Raw genomic sequence first — 25,377 nt, 5'->3', positions numbered from 1 at the left:
ACAGGAAAACTGAACATAAAATTTAATATATATATATTTGCTATATGACGTTAAAAAAGTCAAATAAGGAAACCAAATGTCCCATGAATGGTGATGTGTAAACGTAAGAAAGTCACATGCTAGATTTCAACGTATGAAAAAAGGAACCCGAAAAAACAACAAAATGGTTTGGAGGAGTGGAGAAATAAATAAATAAATAATCAAAATGTACCTAGTTTTTCATGCACAAGCAACCACTTGTGCGTTTATTTTGGGCTTTTTGTTTTTTATTTTTATATATTTATTTTTCAAGCACATGTGGTCTCTAATGTATGGAGTAACAAAATATTATAGTATTTGAAAAGAATCTAGTACCATCTTCGAATCTCTAAATACAATTCGCTTGGTCAACATATTTTTTATGTTTGGAACTCGACTAAAAGCTAATCTTTTAATGGCATATTATGCACAAGGATCTAGTATCCAAACATAACATACCTGCAACAGTATTTGAAATAGCAGTATCATTTTTCCTTTTGCTTTTTCATTTGGAGTAACAAATGTTTGTGTGTCTTACAACCAAAAGTATGGCACCGTGCATGGGCATCGCAAAGTCGCTTGTTATTCCTTATGAATGATGATGCATATGTATCGTTAAGTTACATAATAAATATGATGATGTCCCCACTTCCAACTAGATTGGTAACAAGACATGCGATATAAATTCCCGACGAGCTAAGCGGACAAGAGAAAACACACTACTTTCCATCCATTACTCTAAACATTGGTTACTAACTTTCCTATTTCATATATCCACTATTAAAGATTAGCGATTTTTTAACCATGCCAGGAAAAGGAACTGCAGTTCTAAAAGGAGATTGCAAGGGTAAATGCCACCCGTCAACCATTAACGATAGTTTTGTGGAGACAAGGACACATCATTTCATGGTTAATGGAAAGCTGTTGTATTTTAATGGCTTTAACGCCTACTGGTTAATGTGTATGGCTTCTGATCCATCTACAAGGGTGAAGGTTGTTGGCAAATTAGCAAATCAAAACGAGAAGAAAAGAAGGGAGACAGAGTAGCCAAATGCTTGTTTATTGAATGATTGAAAGCTGGAAAAGTTTCATTCAAAATAGCTAACAACTGAACTTTAAAATACACTAAAATAAAACTGAAAGCAGATAAATCAGCAACGTTCTTTTACTTGGTAACACTCCCACGCGTCCCTTTTATTCTCCAGATTACACGGTCAACATTGACTAACATTTCTCCCCCTTAATGTTGACTTTCTTCTCCAAGTCTGCAACACCAATGAGTGCCCTCATTTCTGCAAATTTTATCCTTGGCATTGCTTTTGTTAATACATCAGCCTTTTGTTGGTCTCCACTTACATGTTCCACCTCAATCTGTTCCTTTTCAACACACATCCGGGTGAAGTGGTATTTAGTATCTATGTGTTTGCTTCTCCCATGGAAAACTGGATTCTTAATAAGGGCAATAGCTGATTGATTGTCTATAAACAACTTCACCTTTTGTGCTTTCTGTCCAACCAAGTCACCAAACAGGTTCCTAAGCCACAATCCTTGACATGCAGCTGCAGTAGCAGCCATATACTCAGCATCACACGAGCTAAGGGCCACCGTTTGTTGTTTCTGTGATGTCCAGGTTATCAAATTTCCTGAATAGTAGTAAGCTACACCTGTGTTTCCTCGCCCATCTTCTCGATCATTGTTATAGCTGCTATCACTATAGCCTACAAGCTTACCATCACCGCCCTTGCGATAAATCAACCCATACTCAGTTGTTCCTTTCACATATCTGAGGATATGTTTTATGGCTGCATAGTGGCTTTGTTTAGGATATTGCATATACTTGCTCACTACTCCAATGCTGTAATTTAAATCGGGTCTTGTGTGGACTAAATACCTTAGACTTCCAACAAGTTTCCTGTAATTTGTTGCATCTACAGGTTCCCCATATTCATCTTTTGTTAGCTTTAGCTTGGCCTCCATTGGATACAGAGATTTATTGCAATCTTCCATCCCTGCTACCTTTAAAATTTTTTCTGCATACCCTTTCTGTGTGAGCATTATCCCATCTTTCTTTTGAGACACTTCTATCCCCAAATAATAAGATAACAAACCCAAATCACTCATATCAAACACCTGTTGCATTTTTTTCTTGAACTCTAGGATTCCTTTTTCACTTGAACCAGTAATTATAAGGTAATCCACATAAACTCCTACAATGAGGACTAGGTTGGGTTTATGTACCTTATAGACAGCTTGTTCCTGTGCACATCTGGTGAATCCCAGCCTTTTGAGTGATTGGTCCAGCTTTACATTCCAAGCGCTTGGAGCCTGTCTTAATCCATACAGTGCCTTATGTAGACGATATACCATATTCTCCTTTCCTTTAACTGAGAATCCGATTGGCTGAGAGACATATACCTCTTCCTTAAGGTCTCCATGTAGAAATGCAGACTTGACATCCAAGTGATGTACAAGCCAATTTTCTTTTGTTGCTAGAGCAAGAATCAGCCTGATAGTTTCCAATCGTGCAACTGGTGCAAAAGCTTCTTCAAAGTCAATACCTTTTTCTTGGACATACCCTTTGGCGACTAGGCGGGCCTTGTGTTTGATCACGTTTCCAGCTGCATCTCTTTTTAGCTTGAACACCCACTTTAGCCCTATTGCCTTACGGTTTGATGGCAACTTGGTTAAAGTCCAAGTGTTATTCCTTTCAATTGACCTCAGCTCAGACTCCATTGCTTGCTTCCATTCCCTTTCAGTCGATGCTTCTTGATATGTCGTGGGTTCATCATCAATTAACAACAGTTCCTGATTTCTTTCATACGTCTCCTGTACTTCTGCATCATTCATTCTTGATGTGTTATGGTAGATCTCATTAATTGATCAGAACCCTTTTGCTGGAGTATCATCAAACGAAGCTATTGACCCGCTTCTTTCGTATTCTTCTGAGGTCTGACCTGGGAGAGTTGTTCGTGAGTCAACTCTAGACGAGTTTGACCATGGCGAATCTTCATTCGTTGGATGACCTGTTACATGTTCAAATTGAGAGTTATTAGTTAGTGGCGTGTAGGGTTCTTCATTTACGCTATCTTCATGTTGTTGGGCTGGTTCATGTTGTTGGGCTGGCAGTGATTGGGTTATTTCAACATTAGTCCAATAGGGTGTGGTAAATGGCTCCCCCTTTGTTTCTTCAGTCCAGACCCAACATTTTGCCTCGTCAAAGATTACATCTCTTGCGACCACTATTCTTTGATTTCTGGGATTATATAGTCTATATCCCTTCGTTCCCTCTTCTGTTCCCAGGTAGACCATCGATTCACTTCGATCGCTTAGCTTGGTTAGGCCTCGCAGCTTCTTGACAAATCCCACACACCCAAAAATCTTCAGATGTGCAATCGAGGGTTTTGAACCCTTCCATGCTTCGTACGGTGTTACCTCTTTCAAGGCCTTTGTACTAGTTCTGTTCAACAAATAAACAGAGTGTCGCACCGCCTCACCCCACAACTGGTCTGGTATCACCATGGCCTTGAGCAAAGATCTGGTCATCTCCAATATCGTTCTGTTACGGCGTTCCACAACGCCGTTTTGCTGTGGCGTGTGTGGCGTCGTCAATTGGCGTTTTATCCCTGTACGTTCACAAAATTCCAGGAACTGATTGGAATTGAATTCGCCCCCACGATCAGTCCTTAACATCTTGATTCTAAAATCGCTTTCTTTCTCCACTTGTGACTTGAATTTCTGGAACATATTAAAGGCCTCATCCTTTGTTTTAATCATATACACCCACATGTATCGTGAATAGTCATCGACTATTAGTAGGAAATATTGGTTGCCTCCCTTTGTTGCTGGTGTAATGGGACCACACAGGTCTAGCAACTGGAGTGGTTCTTTGGCTCTCCACTGGGACACTTTTGGGAAACTTATCCTTGCCTGTTTAGCCAACATACATCCTTCACACACCTGTGATGGATGAGATAATCGAGGCATACCTGTTACCATTCCCTTCCGTGTCATCTCCCCAAGCGTTTTGAAATTTGTGTGACCCATACGTGCATGCCATAGCCATGAGTCGTCATCAATACTCATAGCTAGGCATATAGGTTTCCCAGGTGTGAGCCTTATTCTATAAAGTCTATTCTTTGACCTTTGGACCTTCATAATCAAGCAACCATCTGCGTCATACATCTTTAATAAATCTTTCTTCATTCCTATGTCATATCCTTCCTCAGTCATCTGTCCCAAACTTATTATATTGCTATGTAGAGCTGGAATATAATAGACATCTGGGATGATGAACTGATCACCACTTTTACAATCAAACAGTAATGTGCCTTTCCCTTTTATTTGAACCTTAGAACCATCTCCAAATCGTACCTGTCCGGTCACCTTTTCATCAAGCTCTGCAAATAAGGCCTTAGAACCAGTCATGTGGTTACTAGCCCCATTATCCAGATACCACATATCATTATCATTGCTGTCACTTAGTTGGTTCGGGTACACCTTTTCCTCATTTAAAAGAACCATGCTTGTAGTTTCTTCCCCATGTATGGTTAACAGGAGTGCAGGTCCATCTTCGTCTTCAACTAAATTCGCCTCTTGTTCCTGTTGCTTCTTTGCTTTGCACTCAGAAGCAAAATGGCCAAATTCTTGGCACTCAAAGCATTGTATATGACTTTTGTCACGAGGCTTCCGGTTGAAATTCCCAGCTTCTTGTCGTGAACCACCACCCCAGCGTCCACCTCTGCCACGCGTCGAACCGCGACCACGTGAATTGCCTCTTCCTCCCCTGTCACTATTTCTTCCTCTTCCACGACCACCTGTCGTGTTTGACTTTCTTGGACTTCGATGAGTAGAAGAGCCTTCCGTTTTGGCAAGTAACAAGGCATTATCTGCTTGTGTGCTTGTCTTCCGGAGTCGAAGTCGATCTTCATATGCCTTTAGATGCCCAATCGCCTCTTCAAATGGCATGGATTCCATGTCTGAGCTTTGTTCAATCGATGCCACCAGGTTTATGAACCTTTCAGGGACCGTATCAAACAATTTTCTCACCAGTTCTTCATCATCTAATGTTGCTCCTGCACTGCTGTATTTTGAGATCATGGCTGATATTCTTCCTGCATAATCATCAATGGTTTCCGTATCCTTCATTTGGAGACCTTCAAACTCGCTTTTCAATACCCTTAGCCTTGCTTTCTGGACTCTTTCTGCACCCACATACCGTGACTTTAGAGAGTCCCACACTTCTCTAGCTGTCTTCTTCTTGGCAGCCTGTGCAAGCATCTCTTCTGGAATTGATTGGAAGATGAAGGCTCGAGCCTGCTTGCTCCTTTTATCGTCCACCTCCACTCCGGTTGGTGGCTCAATGGCATCCCACAATCCATGGGCATCCATGATGGCTTCCATCTTAATTGACCAGGTATTATAATTCTGCGAGGTTAGCATTGGGCATTGAAAAGGGAACGGATTGTCTTTGGGTGGATTGGATGATGATGATCCTGTCATGGTAGTGTATCTGATATACTTTGGCATACACCTTAATCAGAACCTTGAAGCTCTGATACCAATTGTTGGCAAATTAGCAAATCAAAACGAGAAGAAAAGAAGGGAGACAGAGTAGCCAAATGCTTGTTTATTGAATGATTGAAAGCTGGAAAAGTTTCATTCAAAATAGCTAACAACTGAACTTTAAAATACACTAAAATAAAACTGAAAGCAGATAAATCAGCAACGTTCTTTTACTTGGCAACACTCCCACGCGTCCCTTTTATTCTCCAGATTACATGGTCAACATTGACTAACAAAGGTCACAGATGCATTTCAAGAATCTTCCAAGATAGGAATGAACCTGGTTAGGACTTGGGCTTTTAGTGATGGTGGCAACAAACCCCTGCAAACCTCTCCCGGTTTTTACAATGAGGACATGTTTAAGGTAACTTTATCTATTATTTTAGCCTCTATTTTTTATTCAACATGATCTGTAAACGTTAAAAAGTAATTTCTTATCAACCATACGACAAATCGACACGGACATATTGAAATAAAAGTTAGTAATAATCAAGATCACAAACACTTTAACACCTCTCTTTTATGTTACTTGTGATAACCATCTACACCTTTTCATTCCAGGGATTGGATTTTGTGATATCAGAAGCGAAAAAGTATGGGATTCACTTGATTCTCAGCTTGGTTAATAACTGGGATGATTTTGGAGGTAAAAAACAATATGTTCAGTGGGCAAGGGATCATGGAGGACAATACTTGAATAGTGATGATGATTTCTTTACTAACGTTGTAGTTAAAGGATATTATAAGAATCATTTGAAGGTATATATATATATATGTTTGGGAAACAATGTTTCCATTATATCACAAAAATTTTCTACAACAGCTGTATGGGCATTTTGTCAGAAAATTTGAACATGTTGCAAATACTGTTTTGCTACAGACCATTCTTACGAGACGCAACTCAATCACCGGGGTTGACTACAAGGATGATTCCACCATCTTTGCATGGGAGCTAATGAACGAACCCCGCTGCCAGTCTGATCTATCAGGGAAATTTCTACAGGTTCTTGTTTTCTCTGTTTTCTCACGGTTAAGTTGTTCATATGAGAAAATGCCCGAATCAGTTATCTAGAAAGAAGGAAATCTTTTACTTTCAAATGATAGGAGTACATAGAGGAAACCGGTTTTTTATGAAACTATATGGTGCATAACCTATAACCATCGGTATCTCTTCTTTGTGCAGGAATGGATAGTAGAAATGGCAGCTGAAATAAAGTCCATTGATAAGAACCATCTTCTCGAAATCGGACTTGAAGGGTTTTATGGGGAATCAATGCCTGAAAAGAAGCAAAACAATCCGGGCTATGAAGTAGGGACCGACTTCATTACAAACAACGGCGTCAACAATGTGGATTTTGCTACAATCCATCTGTATCCCGACCAATGGTATGATCGAGTCTATACCGACATATAAACTCCATCACAATGCTTTTGTTCGTATATATACTTTGCATGTCACGCTAGCCAACACCCGAACGTAGTTAGCATCCTAAAAATGTTTCATGAAATGCATGTTTCTTATTTATAACTAAAACAATATTTTATGTTATTTAATTTTATTGAATAACATATGTGGGTATTTCGATTTTTGACTTAGGGTTCCGGGAGCTAGCGATGAAGCTCGAGCTAAATTTGTTGAAAAATGGATTAATGCACATATTGAGGATTGTGATTCCATCTTGAGAAAACCTTTACTGATTGCAGAATTTGGCAAGTCCTCTTGGTCTTCAGGTTACACCGTAGAAGCAAGGGATGAGTACTTTGGTGGGATATTCAACACGGCCTATGAAAGTGCAAGAAACCGGGGGTCGTGTTCAGGTACAACTTTTTGGCAAGTCATGGCGGAAGGAATGGATAACTGGGGTGATGGGTACCAAGTTGTCTTGGACCAAAACCCCTCCACTGCTGCAATAATTGCCAAGCAGTCTCAAAGAATTTCATCACTCAACTCTTCAACCAACCTAGAGTTCTCTCCCGTTGCTGTTGAAAAATAACTATGTTGGGTTCCTGAACAAATAATTATCCCTTTCGAGATAAAATGATATTTCTCTCTGCTGCGTTACTTACCTTTAGAAAATGTGAAGTTTTAAATAGTGAAATGAAAATAAAGATAGAGTTAGCAACCATTTTGCATGAAACAAAATAGTTGCAGCCTATTAGTAATGTTGTACCGCGGGTAACTTCAACTCAGTATTGTTGGACGAAGTGGGAAAATTGATGCATTTCCTTTTTATCAATAAATATGGTAATATATGTAAGGTATTTTTATGTGTTTTCTTAGCTTTTGTCTATCTTTTCTTAATGTTATAAATATTTTGTCTATCGAACACACAAGTCACGTCAACATATGTGAATCCTTTTATATGTATTCAAACCACTTTTTGATCGCAAATCATCGACGAGAGGAATATTAATATTAGTTGATAAGGGATATAGGTCATGATATATCATTAAATCTCAAGATTTTTTACCTAAATTTTGTATTACACTTGTGCCTTTGGGGTGGTGATACTTAAATGAACAAATATTTTCCCGAGTTTTATACTAAAAAGTCTCATTATTTTGAAATTATTTTTTGATAAATTCATAAATCTTTATTTTTTTGAACAAAAAAGTCTCGTTATTTTGGGAAAATCATATAATCTGTCTTTCCGAATTAAAAAAACTTTTTCCTTAATTTGGGCAAAATATTAAACAATCAGGTTTATTCTATTAAAAAAAAGATTTAGGACTTTATCAAAAAAAATCTCAAAATAATTAGACTTTTCTGAATGAAATGCATACTTATCCTATTAATATTGCTTGACAAAGGATATAAGTCATGATATACCAATGATTATTATGCCTTTAGATCTTTATTTTGAATTAAAATTATGTTTGTGGGAGTTGTGATACTTAAACAAACCATTACTTAATACCGACACGCGACCGAAATGTGTGTGTGTATGTGTATGTGTGTGTCTGTGTGTGAGAGGAGACACGGGGAATCTACAAAGCTATTGGATGACTTTTTCCAAGTGATTTAAACCAAAAAAAAAACATCTTGTTAATATGCCACTAAACCTATTTCAATATAATTTGTAGAATACTAATTCATATTTTAAACAATATTACCTAAGTTTTAACAAACAAAAGAAGATCAATTCAAAACTATTTAAGTTATTTTTGACATCAAACTCCTAATAAAGAAGATAAATGATTAAGTTACGTATGCCGGTGAAGAAAATATAGTCTTACGGAGTAATTAACACATATATTGGTGTCTTGGCGCAAATGTTATTTCTTGGTAATCTAAAATCCAATTTTTTTAAACAAATACATAAATCATTATTAATACACATATATTAGGGTCTTGGCAGAAATGTTACTTTTATTGTAATCTATAATATGAATATTTATGTCAGCAAACTCAGAATTGTGATGATGATTTTTCATGAAACCTTTCCAATTATGAGGTTGTTATCTCAATATAATAAGTAAAATCATTGATTAATACAACTGGGCTCGTAGAAGAACTAAACTGATTATTTCTCATTTGTCTACAAGATTATATAATAGGGAACTCAAATTAATTGGAGTTCAAAAATTCCTGCTTTATTTTCGATCGCAAGGTTATATCAGCAACTATAAACTTAAGGTTTAGTCGTACCTTTGAAATATCCTTTATCAATATTGGGAATAAATTTTGGTGCATTGTAAGCCTTAGGCCCTCAAGCGACTGTAAACTTTTTAGTCATACCTTTCAAATATACTTTATCAATATTGGGTAGACATTCTGGTGCAATGTTTATCTTAGGCATGCAGTCTTAAACCTAACAATTGTTTGTTTAATTTTATATTTATAATTTTCATAATTTTCTTTATAATTAACAATAATATCGATTAAATTAATTAATATAAGGTGAGGGTCATTTTTATAAACATCTAGCATTTATCACCAAAGATTTATAATATATGTAATGTGTACAAGTGTAGTCTCAATAAACTTTAATTAATGAGTAATCATACACTACTTAGTATCGATGCACGAACACATAAAAAATGATAAGGGAGTGTTTCCTCGCTAGTCTTCTAAAAGTATTGGTTTAAGATCCATCGAATTTCCTTCTAAGCAGTTACATTGCCTATTATGATAGGTTTTGGAACCCCAAACATCCGTTGTTTTATTATAACAGAGAACACCTCGTACACAAGCAAAGCGAGTTATGTTTAGATTACAATACATCCACTTGCTATATGTCATGCTACTCAACCACTTGTTATTACATTAACTACATGATCATCAATATAAATTCACATGCAAAAGTGATGTGTGCAACATACATAACATCTACTTTGATACAAATTCCATTTGGAGAATACACGTGATAAAAACTATCAACAGGAAAACTGAACATAAAATTTAATATATATATATTTGCTATATGACGTTAAAAAAGTCAAATAAGGAAACCAAATGTCCCATGAATGGTGATGCGTAAACGTAAGAAAGTCACATGCTAGATTTCAACGTATGAAAAAAGGAACCCGAAAAAACAACAAAATGTTTTGGAGGAGTGGAGAAATAAATAAATAAATAATCAAAATGTACCTAGTTTTTCATGCACAAGCAACCACTTGTGCGTTTATTTTGGGCTTTTTGTTTTTTATTTTTATATATTTATTTTTCAAGCACATGTGGTCTCTAATGTATGGAGTAACAAAATATTATAGTATTTGAAAAGAATCTAGTACCATCTTCGAATCTCTAAATACAATTCGTTTGGTCAACATATTTTTTATGTTTGGAACTCGACTAAAAGCTAATCTTTTAATGGCATATTATGCACAAGGATCTAGTATCCAAACATAACATACCTGCAACAGTATTTGAAAAAGCAGTATCATTTTTCCTTTTGCTTTTTCATTTGGAGTAACAAATGTTTGTGTGTCTTACAACCAAAAGTATGGCACCGTGCATGGGCATCGCAAAGTCGCTTGTCATTCCTTATGAATGATGATGCATATGTATCGTTAAGTTATATAATAAATATGATGATGTCCCCACTTCCAACTAGATTGGTAACAAGACATGCGATATAAATTCCCGACGAGCTAAGCGGACAAGAGAAAACACACTACTTTCCATCCATTACTCTAAACATTGGTTACTAACTTTCCTATTTCATATATCCACTATTAAAGATTAGCGATTTTTTAACCATGCCAGGAAAAGGAAATGCAGTTCTAAAAGGAGATTGCAAGGGTAAATGCCACCCGTCAACCATTAACGATAGTTTTGTGGAGACAAGGACACATCATTTCATGGTTAATGGAAAGCCGTTGTATTTTAATGGCTTTAACGCCTACTGGTTAATGTGTATGGCTTCTGATCCATCTACAAGGGTGAAGGTCACAGATGCATTTCAAGAATCTTCCAAGATAGGAATGAACCTGGTTAGGACTTGGGCTTTTAGTGATGGTGGCAACAAACCCCTGCAAACCTCTCCCGGTTTTTACAATGAGGACATGTTTAAGGTAACTTTATCTATTATTTTAGCCTCTATTTTTTATTCAACATGATCTGTAAACGTTAAAAAGTAATTTCTTATCAACCATACGACAAATCGACACGGACATATTGAAATAAAAGTTAGTAATAATCAAGATCACAAACACTTTAACACCTCTCTTTTATGTTACTTGTGATAACCATCTACACCTTTTCATTCCAGGGATTGGATTTTGTGATATCAGAAGCGAAAAAGTATGGGATTCACTTGATTCTCAGCTTGGTTAATAACTGGGATGATTTTGGAGGTAAAAAACAATATGTTCAGTGGGCAAGGGATCATGGAGGACAATACTTGAATAGTGATGATGATTTCTTTACTAACGTTGTAGTTAAAGGATATTATAAGAATCATTTGAAGGTATATATATATATATGTTTGGGAAACAATGTTTCCATTATATCACAAAAATTTTCTACAACAGCTGTATGGGCATTTTGTCAGAAAATTTGAACATGTTGCAAATACTGTTTTGCTACAGACCATTCTTACGAGACGCAACTCAATCACCGGGGTTGACTACAAGGATGATTCCACCATCTTTGCATGGGAGCTAATGAACGAAGCCCGCTGCCAGTCTGATCTATCAGGGAAATTTCTACAGGTTCTTGTTTTCTCTGTTTTCTCACGGTTAAGTTGTTCATATGAGAAAATGCCCGAATCAGTTATCTAGAAAGAAGGAAATCTTTTACTTTCAAATGATAGGAGTACATAGAGGAAACCGGTTTTTTATGAAACTATATGGTGCATAACCTATAACCATCGGTATCTCTTCTTTGTGCAGGAATGGATAGTAGAAATGGCAGCTGAAATAAAGTCCATTGATAAGAACCATCTTCTTGAAATCGGACTTGAAGGGTTTTATGGGGAATCAATGCCTGAAAAGAAGCAAAACAATCCGGGCTATGAAGTAGGGACCGACTTCATTACAAACAACGGCGTCAACAATGTGGATTTTGCTACAATCCATCTGTATCCCGACCAATGGTATGATCGAGTCTATACCGACATATAAACTCCATCACAATGCTTTTGTTCGTATATATACTTTGCATGTCACGCTAGCCAACACCCGAACGTAGTTAGCATCCTAAAAATGTTTCATGAAATGCATGTTTCTTATTTATAACTAAAACAATATTTTATGTTATTTAATTTTATTGAATAACATATGTGGGTATTTCGATTTTTGACTTAGGGTTCCGGGAGCTAGCGATGAAGCTCGAGCTAAATTTGTTGAAAAATGGATTAATGCACATATTGAGGATTGTGATTCCATCTTGAGAAAACCTTTACTGATTGCAGAATTTGGCAAGTCCTCTTGGTCTTCAGGTTACACCGTAGAAGCAAGGGATGAGTACTTTGGTGGGATATTCAACACGGCCTATGAAATTGCAAGAAACCGGGGGTCGTGTTCAGGTACAACTTTTTGGCAAGTCATGGCGGAAGGAATGGATAACTGGGGTGATGGGTACCAAGTTGTCTTGGACCAAAACCCCTCCACTGCTGCAATAATTGCCAAGCAGTCTCAAAGAATTTCATCACTCAACTCTTCAACCAACCTAGAGTTCTCTCCCGTTGCTGTTGAAAAATAACTATGTTGGGTTCTTGAACAAATAATTATCCCTTTCGAGATAAAATGATATTTCTCTCTGCTGCGTTACTTACCTTTAGAAAATGTGAAGTTTTAAATAGTGAAATGAAAATAAAGATAGAGTTAGCAACCATTTTGCATGAAACAAAATAGTTGCAGCCTATTAGTAATGTTGTACCGCGGGTAACTTCAACTCAGTATTGTTGGACGAAGTGGGAAAATTGATGCATTTCCTTTTTATCAATAAATATGGTAATATATGTAAGGTATTTTTATGTGTTTTCTTAGCTTTTGTCTATCTTTTCTTAATGTTATAAATATTTTGTCTATCGAACACACAAGTCACGTCAACATATGTGAATCCTTTTATATGTATTCAAACCACTTTTTGATCGCAAATCATCGACGAGAGGAATATTAATATTAGTTGATAAGGGATATAGGTCATGATATATCATTAAATCTCAAGATTTTTTACCTAAATTTTGTATTACACTTGTGCCTTTGGGGTGGTGATACTTAAATGAACAAATATTTTCCCGAGTTTTATACTAAAAAGTCTCATTATTTTGGAATTTTTTTTTGATAAATTCATAAATCTTTATTTTTTTGAACAAAAAAGTCTCGTTATTTTGGGAAAATCATATAATCTGTCTTTCCCAATTAAAAAAACTTTTTCCTTAATTTGGGCAAAATATTAAACAATCAGGTTTATTCTATTAAAAAAAAGATTTAGGACTTTATCAAAAAAAATCTCAAAATAATTAGACTTTTCTGCATGAAATGCATACTTATCCTATTAATATTGCTTGACAAAGGATATAAGTCATGATATACCAATGATTATTATGCCTTTAGATCTTTATTTTGAATTAAAATTATGTTTGTGGGAGTTGTGATACTTAAACAAACCATTACTTAATACCGACACGCGACCGAAATGTGTGTGTGTATGTGTATGTGTGTGTCTGTGTGTGAGAGGAGACACGGGGAATCTACAAAGCTATTGGATGACTTTTTCCAAGTGATTTAAACCAAAAAAAAAAAACATCTTGTTAATATGCCACTAAACCTATTTCAATATAATTTGTAGAATACTAATTCATATTTTAAACAATATTACCTAAGTTTTAACAAACAAAAGAAGATCAATTCAAAACTATTTAAGTTATTTTTGACATCAAACTCCTAATAAAGAAGATAAATGATTAAGTTACGTATGCCGGTGAAGAAAATATAGTCTTAAGGAGTAATTAACACATATATTGGTGTCTTGGCGCAAATGTTATTTCTTGGTAATCTAAAATCCAATTTTTTTAAACAAATACATAAATCATTATTAATACACATATATTAGGGTCTTGGCAGAAATGTTACTTTTATTGTAATCTATAATATGAATATTTATGTCAGCAAACTCAGAATTGTGATGATGATTTTTCATGAAACCTTTCCAATTATGAGGTTGTTATCTCAATATAATAAGTAAAATCATTGATTAATACAACTGGGCTCGTAGAAGAACTAAACTGATTATTTCTCATTTGTCTACAAGATTATATAATAGGGAACTCAAATTAATTGGAGTTCAAAAATTCCTGCTTTATTTTCGATCGCAAGGTTATATCAGCAACTATAAACTTAAGGTTTAGTCGTACCTTTGAAATATCCTTTATCAATATTGGGAATAAATTTTGGTGCATTGTAAGCCTTAGGCCCTCAAGCGACTGTAAACTTTTTAGTCATACCTTTCAAATATACTTTATCAATATTGGGTAGACATTCTGGTGCAATGTTTATCTTAGGCATGCAGTCTTAAACCTAACAATTGTTTGTTTAATTTTATATTTATAATTTTCATAATTTTCTTTATAATTAACAATAATATCGATTAAATTAATTAATATAAGGTGAGGGTCATTTTTATAAACATCTAGCATTTATCACCAAAGATTTATAATATATGTAATGTGTACAAGTGTAGTCTCAATAAACTTTAATTAATGAGTAATCACACACTACTTAGTATCGATGCACGAACACATAAAAAATGATAAGGGAGTGTTTCCTCGCTAGTCTTCTAAAAGTATTGGTTTAAGATCCATCGAATTTCCTTCTAAGCAGTTACATTGCCTATTATGATAGGTTTTGGAACCCCAAACATCCGTTGTTTTATTATAACAGAGAACACCTCGTACACAAGCAAAGCGAGTTATGTTTAGATTACAATACATCCACTTGCTATATGTCATGCTACTCAACCACTTGTTATTACATTAACTACATGATCATCAATATAAATTCACATGCAAAAGTGATGTGTGCAACATACATAACATCTACTTTGATACAAATTCCATTTGGAGAATACACGTGATAAAAACTATCAATAGGAAAACTGAACATAAAATTTAATATATATATTTGCTATATGACGTTAAAAAAGTCAAATAAGGAAACCAAATGTCCCATGAATGGTGATGCGTAAACGTAAGAAAGTCACATGCTAGATTTCAACGTATGAAAAAAGGAACCCGAAAAAACAACAAAATGGTTTGGAGGAGTGGAGAAATAAATAAATAAATAATCAAAATGTACCTAGTTTTTCATGCACAAGCAACCACTTGTGCGTTTATTTTGGGCTTTTTGTTTTTTATTTTTATATATTTATTTTTCAAGCACATGTGGTCTCTAATGTATGGAGTAACAAAATATTATAGTATTTGAAAAGAATCTAGTACCATCTTCGAATCTCTAAATACAATTCGTTTGGTCAACATATTTTTTATGTTTGGAACTCGACTAAAAGCTAATCTTTTAATGGCATATTATGCACAAGGATCTAGTATCCAAACATAACATACCTGAAACAGTATTTGAAAAAGCAGTATCATTTTTCCTTTTGCTTTTTCATTTGGAGTAACAAATGTTTGTGTGTCTTACAACGAAAAGTATGGCACCGTGCATGGGCATCGCAAAGTCGCTTGTCATTCCTTATGAATGATGATGCATATGTATCGTTAAGTTATATAATAAATATGATGATGTCCCCACTTCCAACTAGATTGGTAACAAGACATGCGATATAAATTCCCGACGAGCTAAGCGGACAAGAGAAAACACACTACTTTCCATCCATTACTCTAAACATTGGTTACTAACTTTCCTATTTCATATATCCACTATTAAAGATTAGCGATTTTTTAACCATGCCAGGAAAAGGAAATGCAGTTCTAAAAGGAGATTGCAAGGGTAAATGCCACCCGTCAACCATTAACGATAGTTTTGTGGAGACAAGGACACATCATTTCATGGTTAATGGAAAGCCGTTGTATTTTAATGGCTTTAACGCCTACTGGTTAATGTGTATGGCTTCTGATCCATCTACAAGGGTGAAGGTCACAGATGCATTTCAAGAATCTTCCAAGATAGGAATGAACCTGGTTAGGACTTGGGCTTTTAGTGATGGTGGCAACAAACCCCTGCAAACCTCTCCCGGTTTTTACAATGAGGACATGTTTAAGGTAACTTTATCTATTATTTTAGCCTCTATTTTTTATTCAACATGATCTGTAAACGTTAAAAAGTAATTTCTTATCAACCATACGACAAATCGACACGGACATATTGAAATAAAAGTTAGTAATAATCAAGATCACAAACACTTTAACACCTCTGTTTTATGTTACTTGTGATAACCATCTACACCTTTTCATTCCAGGGATTGGATTTTGTGATATCAGAAGCGAAAAAGTATGGGATTCACTTGATTCTCAGCTTGGTTAATAACTGGGATGATTTTGGAGGTAAAAAACAATATGTTCAGTGGGCAAGGGATCATGGAGGACAATACTTGAATAGTGATGATGATTTCTTTACTAACGTTGTAGTTAAAGGATATTATAAGAATCATTTGAAGGTATATATATATATATATATATATATATATATATATATATATATATATATATGTTTGGGAAACAATGTTTCCATTATATCACAAAAATTTTCTACAACAGCTGTATGGGCATTTTGTCAGAAAATTTGAACATGTTGCAAATACTGTTTTGCTACAGACCATTCTTACGAGACGCAACTCAATCACCGGGGTTGACTACAAGGATGATTCCACCATCTTTGCATGGGAGCTAATGAACGAACCCCACTGCCAGTCTGATCTATCAGGGAAATTTCTACAGGTTCTTGTTTTCTCTGTTTTCTCACGGTTAAGTTGTTCATATGAGAAAATGCCCGAATCAGTTATCTAGAAAGAAGGAAATCTTTTACTTTCAAATGATAGGAGTACATAGAGGAAACCGGTTTTTTATGAAACTATATGGTGCATAACCTATAACCATCGGTATCTCTTCTTTGTGCAGGAATGGATAGTAGAAATGGCAGCTGAAATAAAGTCCATTGATAAGAACCATCTTCTCGAAATCGGACTTGAAGGGTTTTATGGGGAATCAATGCCTGAAAAGAAGCAAAACAATCCGGGCTATGAAGTAGGGACCGACTTCATTACAAACAACGGCGTCAACAATGTGGATTTTGCTACAATCCATCTGTATCCCGACCAATGGTATGATCGAGTCTATACCGACATATAAACTCCATCACAATGCTTTTGTTCGTATATATACTTTGCATGTCACGCTAGCCAACACCCGAACGTAGTTAGCATCCTAAAAATGTTTCATGAAATGCATGTTTCTTATTTATAACTAAAACAATATTTTATGTTATTTAATTTTATTGAATAACATATGTGGGTATTTCGATTTTTGACTTAGGGTTCCGGGAGCTAGCGATGAAGCTCGAGCTAAATTTGTTGAAAAATGGATTAATGCACATATTGAGGATTGTGATTCCATCTTGAGAAAACCTTTACTGATTGCAGAATTTGGCAAGTCCTCTTGGTCTTCAGGTTACACCGTAGAAGCAAGGGATGAGTACTTTGGTGGGATATTCAACACGGCCTATGAAAGTGCAAGAAACCGGGGGTCGTGTTCAGGTACAACTTTTTGGCAAGTCATGGCGGAAGGAATGGATAACTGGGGTGATGGGTACCAAGTTGTCTTGGACCAAAACCCCTCCACTGCTGCAATAATTGCCAAGCAGTCTCAAAGAATTTCATCACTCAACTCTTCAACCAACCTAGAGTTCTCTCCCGTTGCTGTTGAAAAATAACTATGTTGGGTTCCTGAACAAATAATTATCCCTTTCGTGATAAAATGATATTTCTCTCTGCTGCGTTACTTACCTTTAGAAAATGTGAAGTTTTAAATAGTGAAATGAAAATAAAGATAGAGTTAGCAACCATTTTGCATGAAACAAAATAGTTGCAGCCTATTAGTAATGTTGTACCGCGGGTAACTTCAACTCAGTATTGTTGGACGAAGTGGGAAAATTGATGCATTTCCTTTTTATCAATAAATATGGTAATATATGTAAGGTATTTTTATGTGTTTTCTTAGCTTTTGTCTATCTTTTCTTAATGTTATAAATATTTTGTCTATCGAACACACAAGTCACGTCAACATATGTGAATCCTTTTATATGTATTCAAACCACTTTTTGATCGCAAATCATCGACGAGAGGAATATTAATATTAGTTGATAAGGGATATAGGTCATGATATATCATTAAATCTCAAGATTTTTTACCTAAATTTTGTATTACACTTGTGCCTTTGGGGTGGTGATACTTAAATGAACAAATATTTTCCCGAGTTTTATACTAAAAAGTCTCATTATTTTGGAATTTTTTTTTGATAAATTCATAAATCTTTATTTTTTTGAACAAAAAAGTCTCGTTATTTTGGGAAAATCATATAATCTGTCTTTCCCAATTAAAAAAACTTTTTCCTTAATTTGGGCAAAATATTAAACCATCAGGTTTATTCTATTAAAAAAAAGATTTAGGACTTTATCAAAAAAAATCTCAAAATAATTAGACTTTTCTGCATGAAATGCATACTTATCCTATTAATATTGCTTGACAAAGGATATAAGTCATGATATACCAATGATTATTATGCCTTTAGATCTTTATTTTGAATTAAAATTATGTTTGTGGGAGTTGTGATACTTAAACAAACCATTACTTAATACCGACCGAAATGTGTGTGTGTATGTGTATGTGTGTGTCTGTGTGTGAGAGGAGACAGGGGGGAATCTACAAAGCTATTGGATGACTTTTTCCAAGTGATTTAAACCAAAAAAAAAAAAAAAACATCTTGTTAATATGCCACTAAACCTATTTCAATATAATTTGTAGAATACTAATTCATATTTTAAACAATATTACCTAAGTTTTAACAAACAAAAGAAGATCAATTCAAAACTATTTAAGTTATTTTTGACATCAAACTCCTAATAAAGAAGATAAATGATTAAGTTACGTATGCCGGTGAAGAAAATATAGTCTTAAGGAGTAATTAACACATATATTGGTGTCTTGGCACAAATGTTATTTCTTGGTAATCTAAAATCCAATTTTTTTAAACAAATACATAAATCATTATTAATACACATATATTAGGGTCTTGGCAGAAATGTTACTTTTATTGTAATCTATAATATGAATATTTATGTCAGCAAACTCAGAATTGTGATGATGATTTTTCATGAAACCTTTCCAATTATGAGGTTGTTATCTCAATATAATAAGTAAAATCATTGATTAATACAACTGGGCTCGTAGAAGAACTAAACTGATTATTTCTCATTTGTCTACAAGATTATATAATAGGGAACTCAAATTAATTGGAGTTCAAAAATTCATGCTTTATTTTCGATCGCAAGGTTATATCAGCAACTATAAACTTAAGGTTTAGTCGTACCTTTGAAATATCCTTTATCAATATTGGGAATAAATTTTGGTGCATTGTAAGCCTTAGGCCCTCAAGCGACTGTAAACTTTTTAGTCATACCTTTCAAATATACTTTATCAATATTGGGTAGACATTCTGGTGCAATGTTTATCTTAGGCATGCAGTCTTAAACCTAACAATTGTTTGTTTAATTTTATATTTATAATTTTCATAATTTTCTTTATAATTAACAATAATATCGATTAAATTAATTAATATAAGGTGAGGGTCATTTTTATAAACATCTAGCATTTATCACCAAAGATTTATAATATATGTAATGTGTACAAGTGTAGTCTCAATAAACTTTAATTAATGAGTAATCACACACTACTTAGTATCGATGCACGAACACATAAAAAATGATAAGGGAGTGTTTCCTCGCTAGTCTTCTAAAAGTATTGGTTTAAGATCCATCGAATTTCCTTCTAAGCAGTTACATTGCCTATTATGATAGGTTTTGGAACCCCAAACATCCGTTGTTTTATTATAACAGAGAACACCTCGTACACAAGCAAAGCGAGTTATGTTTAGATTACAATACATCCACTTGCTATATGTCATGCTACTCAACCACTTGTTATTACATTAACTACATGATCATCAATATAAATTCACATGCAAAAGTGATGTGTGCAACATACATAACATCTACTTTGATACAAATTCCATTTGGAGAATACACGTGATAAAAACTATCAACAGGAAAACTGAACATAAAATTTAATATATATATTTGCTATATGACGTTAAAAAAGTCAAATAAGGAAACCAAATGTCCCATGAATGGTGATGCGTAAACGTAAGAAAGTCACATGCTAGATTTCAACGTATGAAAAAAGGAACCCGAAAAAACAACAAAATGGTTTGGAGGAGTGGAGAAATAAATAAATAAATAATCAAAATGTACCTAGTTTTTCATGCACAAGCAACCACTTGTGCGTTTATTTTGGGCTTTTTGTTTTTTATTTTTATATATTTATTTTTCAAGCACATGTGGTCTCTAATGTATGGAGTAACAAAATATTATAGTATTTGAAAAGAATCTAGTACCATCTTCGAATCTCTAAATACAATTCGTTTGGTCAACATATTTTTTATGTTTGGAACTCGACTAAAAGCTAATCTTTTAATGGCATATTATGCACAAGGATCTAGTATCCAAACATAACATACCTGCAACAGTATTTGAAAAAGCAGTATCATTTTTCCTTTTGCTTTTTCATTTGGAGTAACAAATGTTTGTGTGTCTTACAACCAAAAGTATGGCACCGTGCATGGGCATCGCAAAGTCGCTTGTCATTCCTTATGAATGATGATGCATATGTATCGTTAAGTTATATAATAAATATGATGATGTCCCCACTTCCAACTAGATTGGTAACAAGACATGCGATATAAATTCCCGACGAGCTAAGCGGACAAGAGAAAACACACTACTTTCCATCCATTACTCTAAACATTGGTTACTAACTTTCCTATTTCATATATCCACTATTAAAGATTAGCGATTTTTTAACCATGCCAGGAAAAGGAAATGCAGTTCTAAAAGGAGATTGCAAGGGTAAATGCCACCCGTCAACCATTAACGATAGTTTTGTGGAGACAAGGACACATCATTTCATGGTTAATGGAAAGCCGTTGTATTTTAATGGCTTTAACGCCTACTGGTTAATGTGTATGGCTTCTGATCCATCTACAAGGGTGAAGGTCACAGATGCATTTCAAGAATCTTCCAAGATAGGAATGAACCTGGTTAGGACTTGGGCTTTTAGTGATGGTGGCAACAAACCCCTGCAAACCTCTCCCGGTTTTTACAATGAGGACATGTTTAAGGTAACTTTATCTATTATTTTAGCCTCTATTTTTTATTCAACATGATCTGTAAACGTTAAAAAGTAATTTCTTATCAACCATACGACAAATCGACACGGACATATTGAAATAAAAGTTAGTAATAATCAAGATCACAAACACTTTAACACCTCTGTTTTATGTTACTTGTGATAACCATCTACACCTTTTCATTCCAGGGATTGGATTTTGTGATATCAGAAGCGAAAAAGTATGGGATTCACTTGATTCTCAGCTTGGTTAATAACTGGGATGATTTTGGAGGTAAAAAACAATATGTTCAGTGGGCAAGGGATCATGGAGGACAATACTTGAATAGTGATGATGATTTCTTTACTAACGTTGTAGTTAAAGGATATTATAAGAATCATTTGAAGGTATATATATATATATGTTTGGGAAACAATGTTTCCATTATATCACAAAAATTTTCTACAACAGCTGTATGGGCATTTTGTCAGAAAATTTGAACATGTTGCAAATACTGTTTTGCTACAGACCATTCTTACGAGACGCAACTCAATCACCGGGGTTGACTACAAGGATGATTCCACCATCTTTGCATGGGAGCTAATGAACGAACCCCGCTGCCAGTCTGATCTATCAGGGAAATTTCTACAGGTTCTTGTTTTCTCTGTTTTCTCACGGTTAAGTTGTTCATATGAGAAAATGCCCGAATCAGTTATCTAGAAAGAAGGAAATCTTTCACTTTCAAATGATAGGAGTACATAGAGGAAACCGGTTTTTTATGAAACTATATGGTGCATAACCTATAACCATCGGTATCTCTTCTTTGTGCAGGAATGGATAGTAGAAATGGCAGCTGAAATAAAGTCCATTGATAAGAACCATCTTCTCGAAATCGGACTTGAAGGGTTTTATGGGGAATCAATGCCTGAAAAGAAGCAAAACAATCCGGGCTATGAAGTAGGGACCGACTTCATTACAAACAACGGCGTCAACAATGTGGATTTTGCTACAATCCATCTGTATCCCGACCAATGGTATGATCGAGTCTATACCGACATATAAACTCCATCACAATGCTTTTGTTCGTATATATACTTTGCATGTCACGCTAGCCAACACCCGAACGTAGTTAGCATCCTAAAAATGTTTCATGAAATGCATGTTTCTTATTTATAACTAAAACAATATTTTATGTTATTTAATTTTATTGAATAACATATGTGGGTATTTCGATTTTTGACTTAGGGTTCCGGGAGCTAGCGATGAAGCTCGAGCTAAATTTGTTGAAAAATGGATTAATGCACATATTGAGGATTGTGATTCCATCTTGAGAAAACCTTTACTGATTGCAGAATTTGGCAAGTCCTCTTGGTCTTTAGGTTACACCGTAGAAGCAAGGGATGAGTACTTTGGTGGGATATTCAACACGGCCTATGAAAGTGCAAGAAACCGGGGGTCGTGTTCAGGTACAACTTTTTGGCAAGTCATGGCGGAAGGAATGGATAACTGGGGTGATGGGTACCAAGTTGTCTTGGACCAAAACCCCTCCACTGCTGCAATAATTGCCAAGCAGTCTCAAAGAATTTCATCACTCAACTCTTCAACCAACCTAGAGTTCTCTCCCGTTGCTGTTGAAAAATAACTATGTTGGGTTCCTGAACAAATAATTATCCCTTTCGAGATAAAATGATATTTCTCTCTGCTGCGTTACTTACCTTTAGAAAATGTGAAGTTTTAAATAGTGAAATGAAAATAAAGATAGAGTTAGCAACCATTTTGCATGAAACAAAATAGTTGCAGCCTATTAGTAATGTTGTACCGCGGGTAACTTCAACTCAGTATTGTTGGACGAAGTGGGAAAATTGATGCATTTCCTTTTTATCAATAAATATGGTAATATATGTAAGGTATTTTTATGTGTTTTCTTAGCTTTTGTCTATCTTTTCTTAATGTTATAAATATTTTGTCTATCGAACACACAAGTCACGTCAACATATGTGAATCCTTTTATATGTATTCAAACCACTTTTTGATCGCAAATCATCGACGAGAGGAATATTAATATTAGTTGATAAGGGATATAGGTCATGATATATCATTAAATCTCAAGATTTTTTACCTAAATTTTGTATTACACTTGTGCCTTTGGGGTGGTGATACTTAAATGAACAAATATTTTCCCGAGTTTTATACTAAAAAGTCTCATTATTTTGGAATTTTTTTTTGATAAATTCATAAATCTTTATTTTTTTGAACAAAAAAGTCTCGTTATTTTGGGAAAATCATATAATCTGTCTTTCCCAATTAAAAAAACTTTTTCCTTAATTTGGGCAAAATATTAAACCATCAGGTTTATTCTATTAAAAAAAAGATTTAGGACTTTATCAAAAAAAATCTCAAAATAATTAGACTTTTCTGCATGAAATGCATACTTATCCTATTAATATTGCTTGACAAAGGATATAAGTCATGATATACCAATGATTATTATGCCTTTAGATCTTTATTTTGAATTAAAATTATGTTTGTGGGAGTTGTGATACTTAAACAAACCATTACTTAATACCGACCGAAATGTGTGTGTGTATGTGTATGTGTGTGTCTGTGTGTGAGAGGAGACAGGGGGGAATCTACAAAGCTATTGGATGACTTTTTCCAAGTGATTTAAACCAAAAAAAAAAAAAAAAAACATCTTGTTAATATGCCACTAAACCTATTTCAATATAATTTGTAGAATACTAATTCATATTTTAAACAATATTACCTAAGTTTTAACAAACAAAAGAAGATCAATTCAAAACTATTTAAGTTATTTTTGACATCAAACTCCTAATAAAGAAGATAAATGATTAAGTTACGTATGCCGGTGAAGAAAATATAGTCTTAAGGAGTAATTAACACATATATTGGTGTCTTGGCACAAATGTTATTTCTTGGTAATCTAAAATCCAATTTTTTTAAACAAATACATAAATCATTATTAATACACATATATTAGGGTCTTGGCAGAAATGTTACTTTTATTGTAATCTATAATATGAATATTTATGTCAGCAAACTCAGAATTGTGATGATGATTTTTCATGAAACCTTTCCAATTATGAGGTTGTTATCTCAATATAATAAGTAAAATCATTGATTAATACAACTGGGCTCGTAGAAGAACTAAACTGATTATTTCTCATTTGTCTACAAGATTATATAATAGGGAACTCAAATTAATTGGAGTTCAAAAATTCCTGCTTTATTTTCGATCGCAAGGTTATATCAGCAACTATAAACTTAAGGTTTAGTCGTACCTTTGAAATATCCTTTATCAATATTGGGAATAAATTTTGGTGCATTGTAAGCCTTAGGCCCTCAAGCGACTGTAAACTTTTTAGTCATACCTTTCAAATATACTTTATCAATATTGGGTAGACATTCTGGTGCAATGTTTATCTTAGGCATGCAGTCTTAAACCTAACAATTGTTTGTTTAATTTTATATTTATAATTTTCATAATTTTCTTTATAATTAACAATAATATCGATTAAATTAATTAATATAAGGTGAGGGTCATTTTTATAAACATCTAGCATTTATCACCAAAGATTTATAATATATGTAATGTGTACAAGTGTAGTCTCAATAAACTTTAATTAATGAGTAATCACACACTACTTAGTATCGATGCACGAACACATAAAAAATGATAAGGGAGTGTTTCCTCGCTAGTCTTCTAAAAGTATTGGTTTAAGATCCATCGAATTTCCTTCTAAGCAGTTACATTGCCTATTATGATAGGTTTTGGAACCCCAAACATCCGTTGTTTTATTATAACAGAGAACACCTCGTACACAAGCAAAGCGAGTTATGTTTAGATTACAATACATCCACTTGCTATATGTCATGCTACTCAACCACTTGTTATTACATTAACTACATGATCATCAATATAAATTCACATGCA

The 25,377-nt window shown here is 34.4% G+C and overlaps 4 protein-coding genes across 4 annotated transcripts; all 4 read left to right on the top strand.

Moving 5' to 3' along the window:
* Nucleotides 1-822: 822 nt before the first annotated feature.
* Nucleotides 823-7,574, top strand: LOC111889378 (mannan endo-1,4-beta-mannosidase 4). Its single transcript, XM_052763855.1, has 6 exons — nucleotides 823-1,011; nucleotides 5,819-5,944; nucleotides 6,142-6,339; nucleotides 6,461-6,583; nucleotides 6,764-6,966; nucleotides 7,178-7,574. Exons 1-6 carry the CDS (start codon nucleotides 823-825, stop codon nucleotides 7,572-7,574), a joined length of 1,236 nt encoding a protein of 411 aa, XP_052619815.1.
* Nucleotides 7,575-10,782: 3,208 nt separating this feature from the next.
* LOC128126117 (mannan endo-1,4-beta-mannosidase 4-like) lies at nucleotides 10,783-12,727 on the top strand. The gene is made up of 5 exons (XM_052763854.1): nucleotides 10,783-11,097; nucleotides 11,295-11,492; nucleotides 11,614-11,736; nucleotides 11,917-12,119; nucleotides 12,331-12,727. Exons 1-5 carry the CDS (start codon nucleotides 10,783-10,785, stop codon nucleotides 12,725-12,727), a joined length of 1,236 nt encoding a protein of 411 aa, XP_052619814.1.
* A 3,208-nt stretch (nucleotides 12,728-15,935) lies between these two features.
* LOC128126116 (mannan endo-1,4-beta-mannosidase 4-like) lies at nucleotides 15,936-17,916 on the top strand. The gene is made up of 5 exons (XM_052763853.1): nucleotides 15,936-16,250; nucleotides 16,448-16,645; nucleotides 16,803-16,925; nucleotides 17,106-17,308; nucleotides 17,520-17,916. The coding sequence occupies exons 1-5, from the start codon at nucleotides 15,936-15,938 to the stop codon at nucleotides 17,914-17,916; spliced, it is 1,236 nt and encodes a 411-aa protein (XP_052619813.1).
* A 3,206-nt stretch (nucleotides 17,917-21,122) lies between these two features.
* Nucleotides 21,123-23,067, top strand: LOC128126115 (mannan endo-1,4-beta-mannosidase 4-like). The gene is made up of 5 exons (XM_052763852.1): nucleotides 21,123-21,437; nucleotides 21,635-21,832; nucleotides 21,954-22,076; nucleotides 22,257-22,459; nucleotides 22,671-23,067. The coding sequence occupies exons 1-5, from the start codon at nucleotides 21,123-21,125 to the stop codon at nucleotides 23,065-23,067; spliced, it is 1,236 nt and encodes a 411-aa protein (XP_052619812.1).
* Nucleotides 23,068-25,377: the final 2,310 nt, after the last annotated feature.

The sequence above is a fragment of the Lactuca sativa genome, chromosome 5, assembly GCF_002870075.4.
Source record: "Lactuca sativa cultivar Salinas chromosome 5, Lsat_Salinas_v11, whole genome shotgun sequence".
Taxonomy (NCBI): domain Eukaryota; kingdom Viridiplantae; phylum Streptophyta; class Magnoliopsida; order Asterales; family Asteraceae; genus Lactuca; species Lactuca sativa.
Note: the sequence above shows the minus strand (reverse complement) of the source record. Positions and strands in the feature narration are given on the sequence as shown.

What these genes read in the sequence shown, in the direction of transcription:
- LOC128126115 (XM_052763852.1), top strand. Translation starts at nt 21,123, where the DNA reads ATGCCAGGAAAAGGAAATGCAGTTCTAAAAGGAGATTGCAAGGGTAAA. An exon ending in ATTATAAGAATCATTTGAAG is followed by an intron (nt 21,833 to 21,953) that starts GTATATATATAT and finishes GTTTTGCTACAG; the next exon opens with ACCATTCTTACGAGACGCAA. An exon ending in CATCTGTATCCCGACCAATG is followed by an intron (nt 22,460 to 22,670) that starts GTATGATCGAGT and finishes TTTTTGACTTAG; the next exon opens with GGTTCCGGGAGCTAGCGATG.
- LOC111889378 (XM_052763855.1), top strand. Translation starts at nt 823, where the DNA reads ATGCCAGGAAAAGGAACTGCAGTTCTAAAAGGAGATTGCAAGGGTAAA. An exon ending in TATCAGGGAAATTTCTACAG is followed by an intron (nt 6,584 to 6,763) that starts GTTCTTGTTTTC and finishes TTCTTTGTGCAG; the next exon opens with GAATGGATAGTAGAAATGGC. An exon ending in CATCTGTATCCCGACCAATG is followed by an intron (nt 6,967 to 7,177) that starts GTATGATCGAGT and finishes TTTTTGACTTAG; the next exon opens with GGTTCCGGGAGCTAGCGATG.
- LOC128126116 (XM_052763853.1), top strand. Translation starts at nt 15,936, where the DNA reads ATGCCAGGAAAAGGAAATGCAGTTCTAAAAGGAGATTGCAAGGGTAAA. An exon ending in ACAATGAGGACATGTTTAAG is followed by an intron (nt 16,251 to 16,447) that starts GTAACTTTATCT and finishes TTTTCATTCCAG; the next exon opens with GGATTGGATTTTGTGATATC. An exon ending in ATTATAAGAATCATTTGAAG is followed by an intron (nt 16,646 to 16,802) that starts GTATATATATAT and finishes GTTTTGCTACAG; the next exon opens with ACCATTCTTACGAGACGCAA.
- LOC128126117 (XM_052763854.1), top strand. Translation starts at nt 10,783, where the DNA reads ATGCCAGGAAAAGGAAATGCAGTTCTAAAAGGAGATTGCAAGGGTAAA. An exon ending in ACAATGAGGACATGTTTAAG is followed by an intron (nt 11,098 to 11,294) that starts GTAACTTTATCT and finishes TTTTCATTCCAG; the next exon opens with GGATTGGATTTTGTGATATC. An exon ending in TATCAGGGAAATTTCTACAG is followed by an intron (nt 11,737 to 11,916) that starts GTTCTTGTTTTC and finishes TTCTTTGTGCAG; the next exon opens with GAATGGATAGTAGAAATGGC.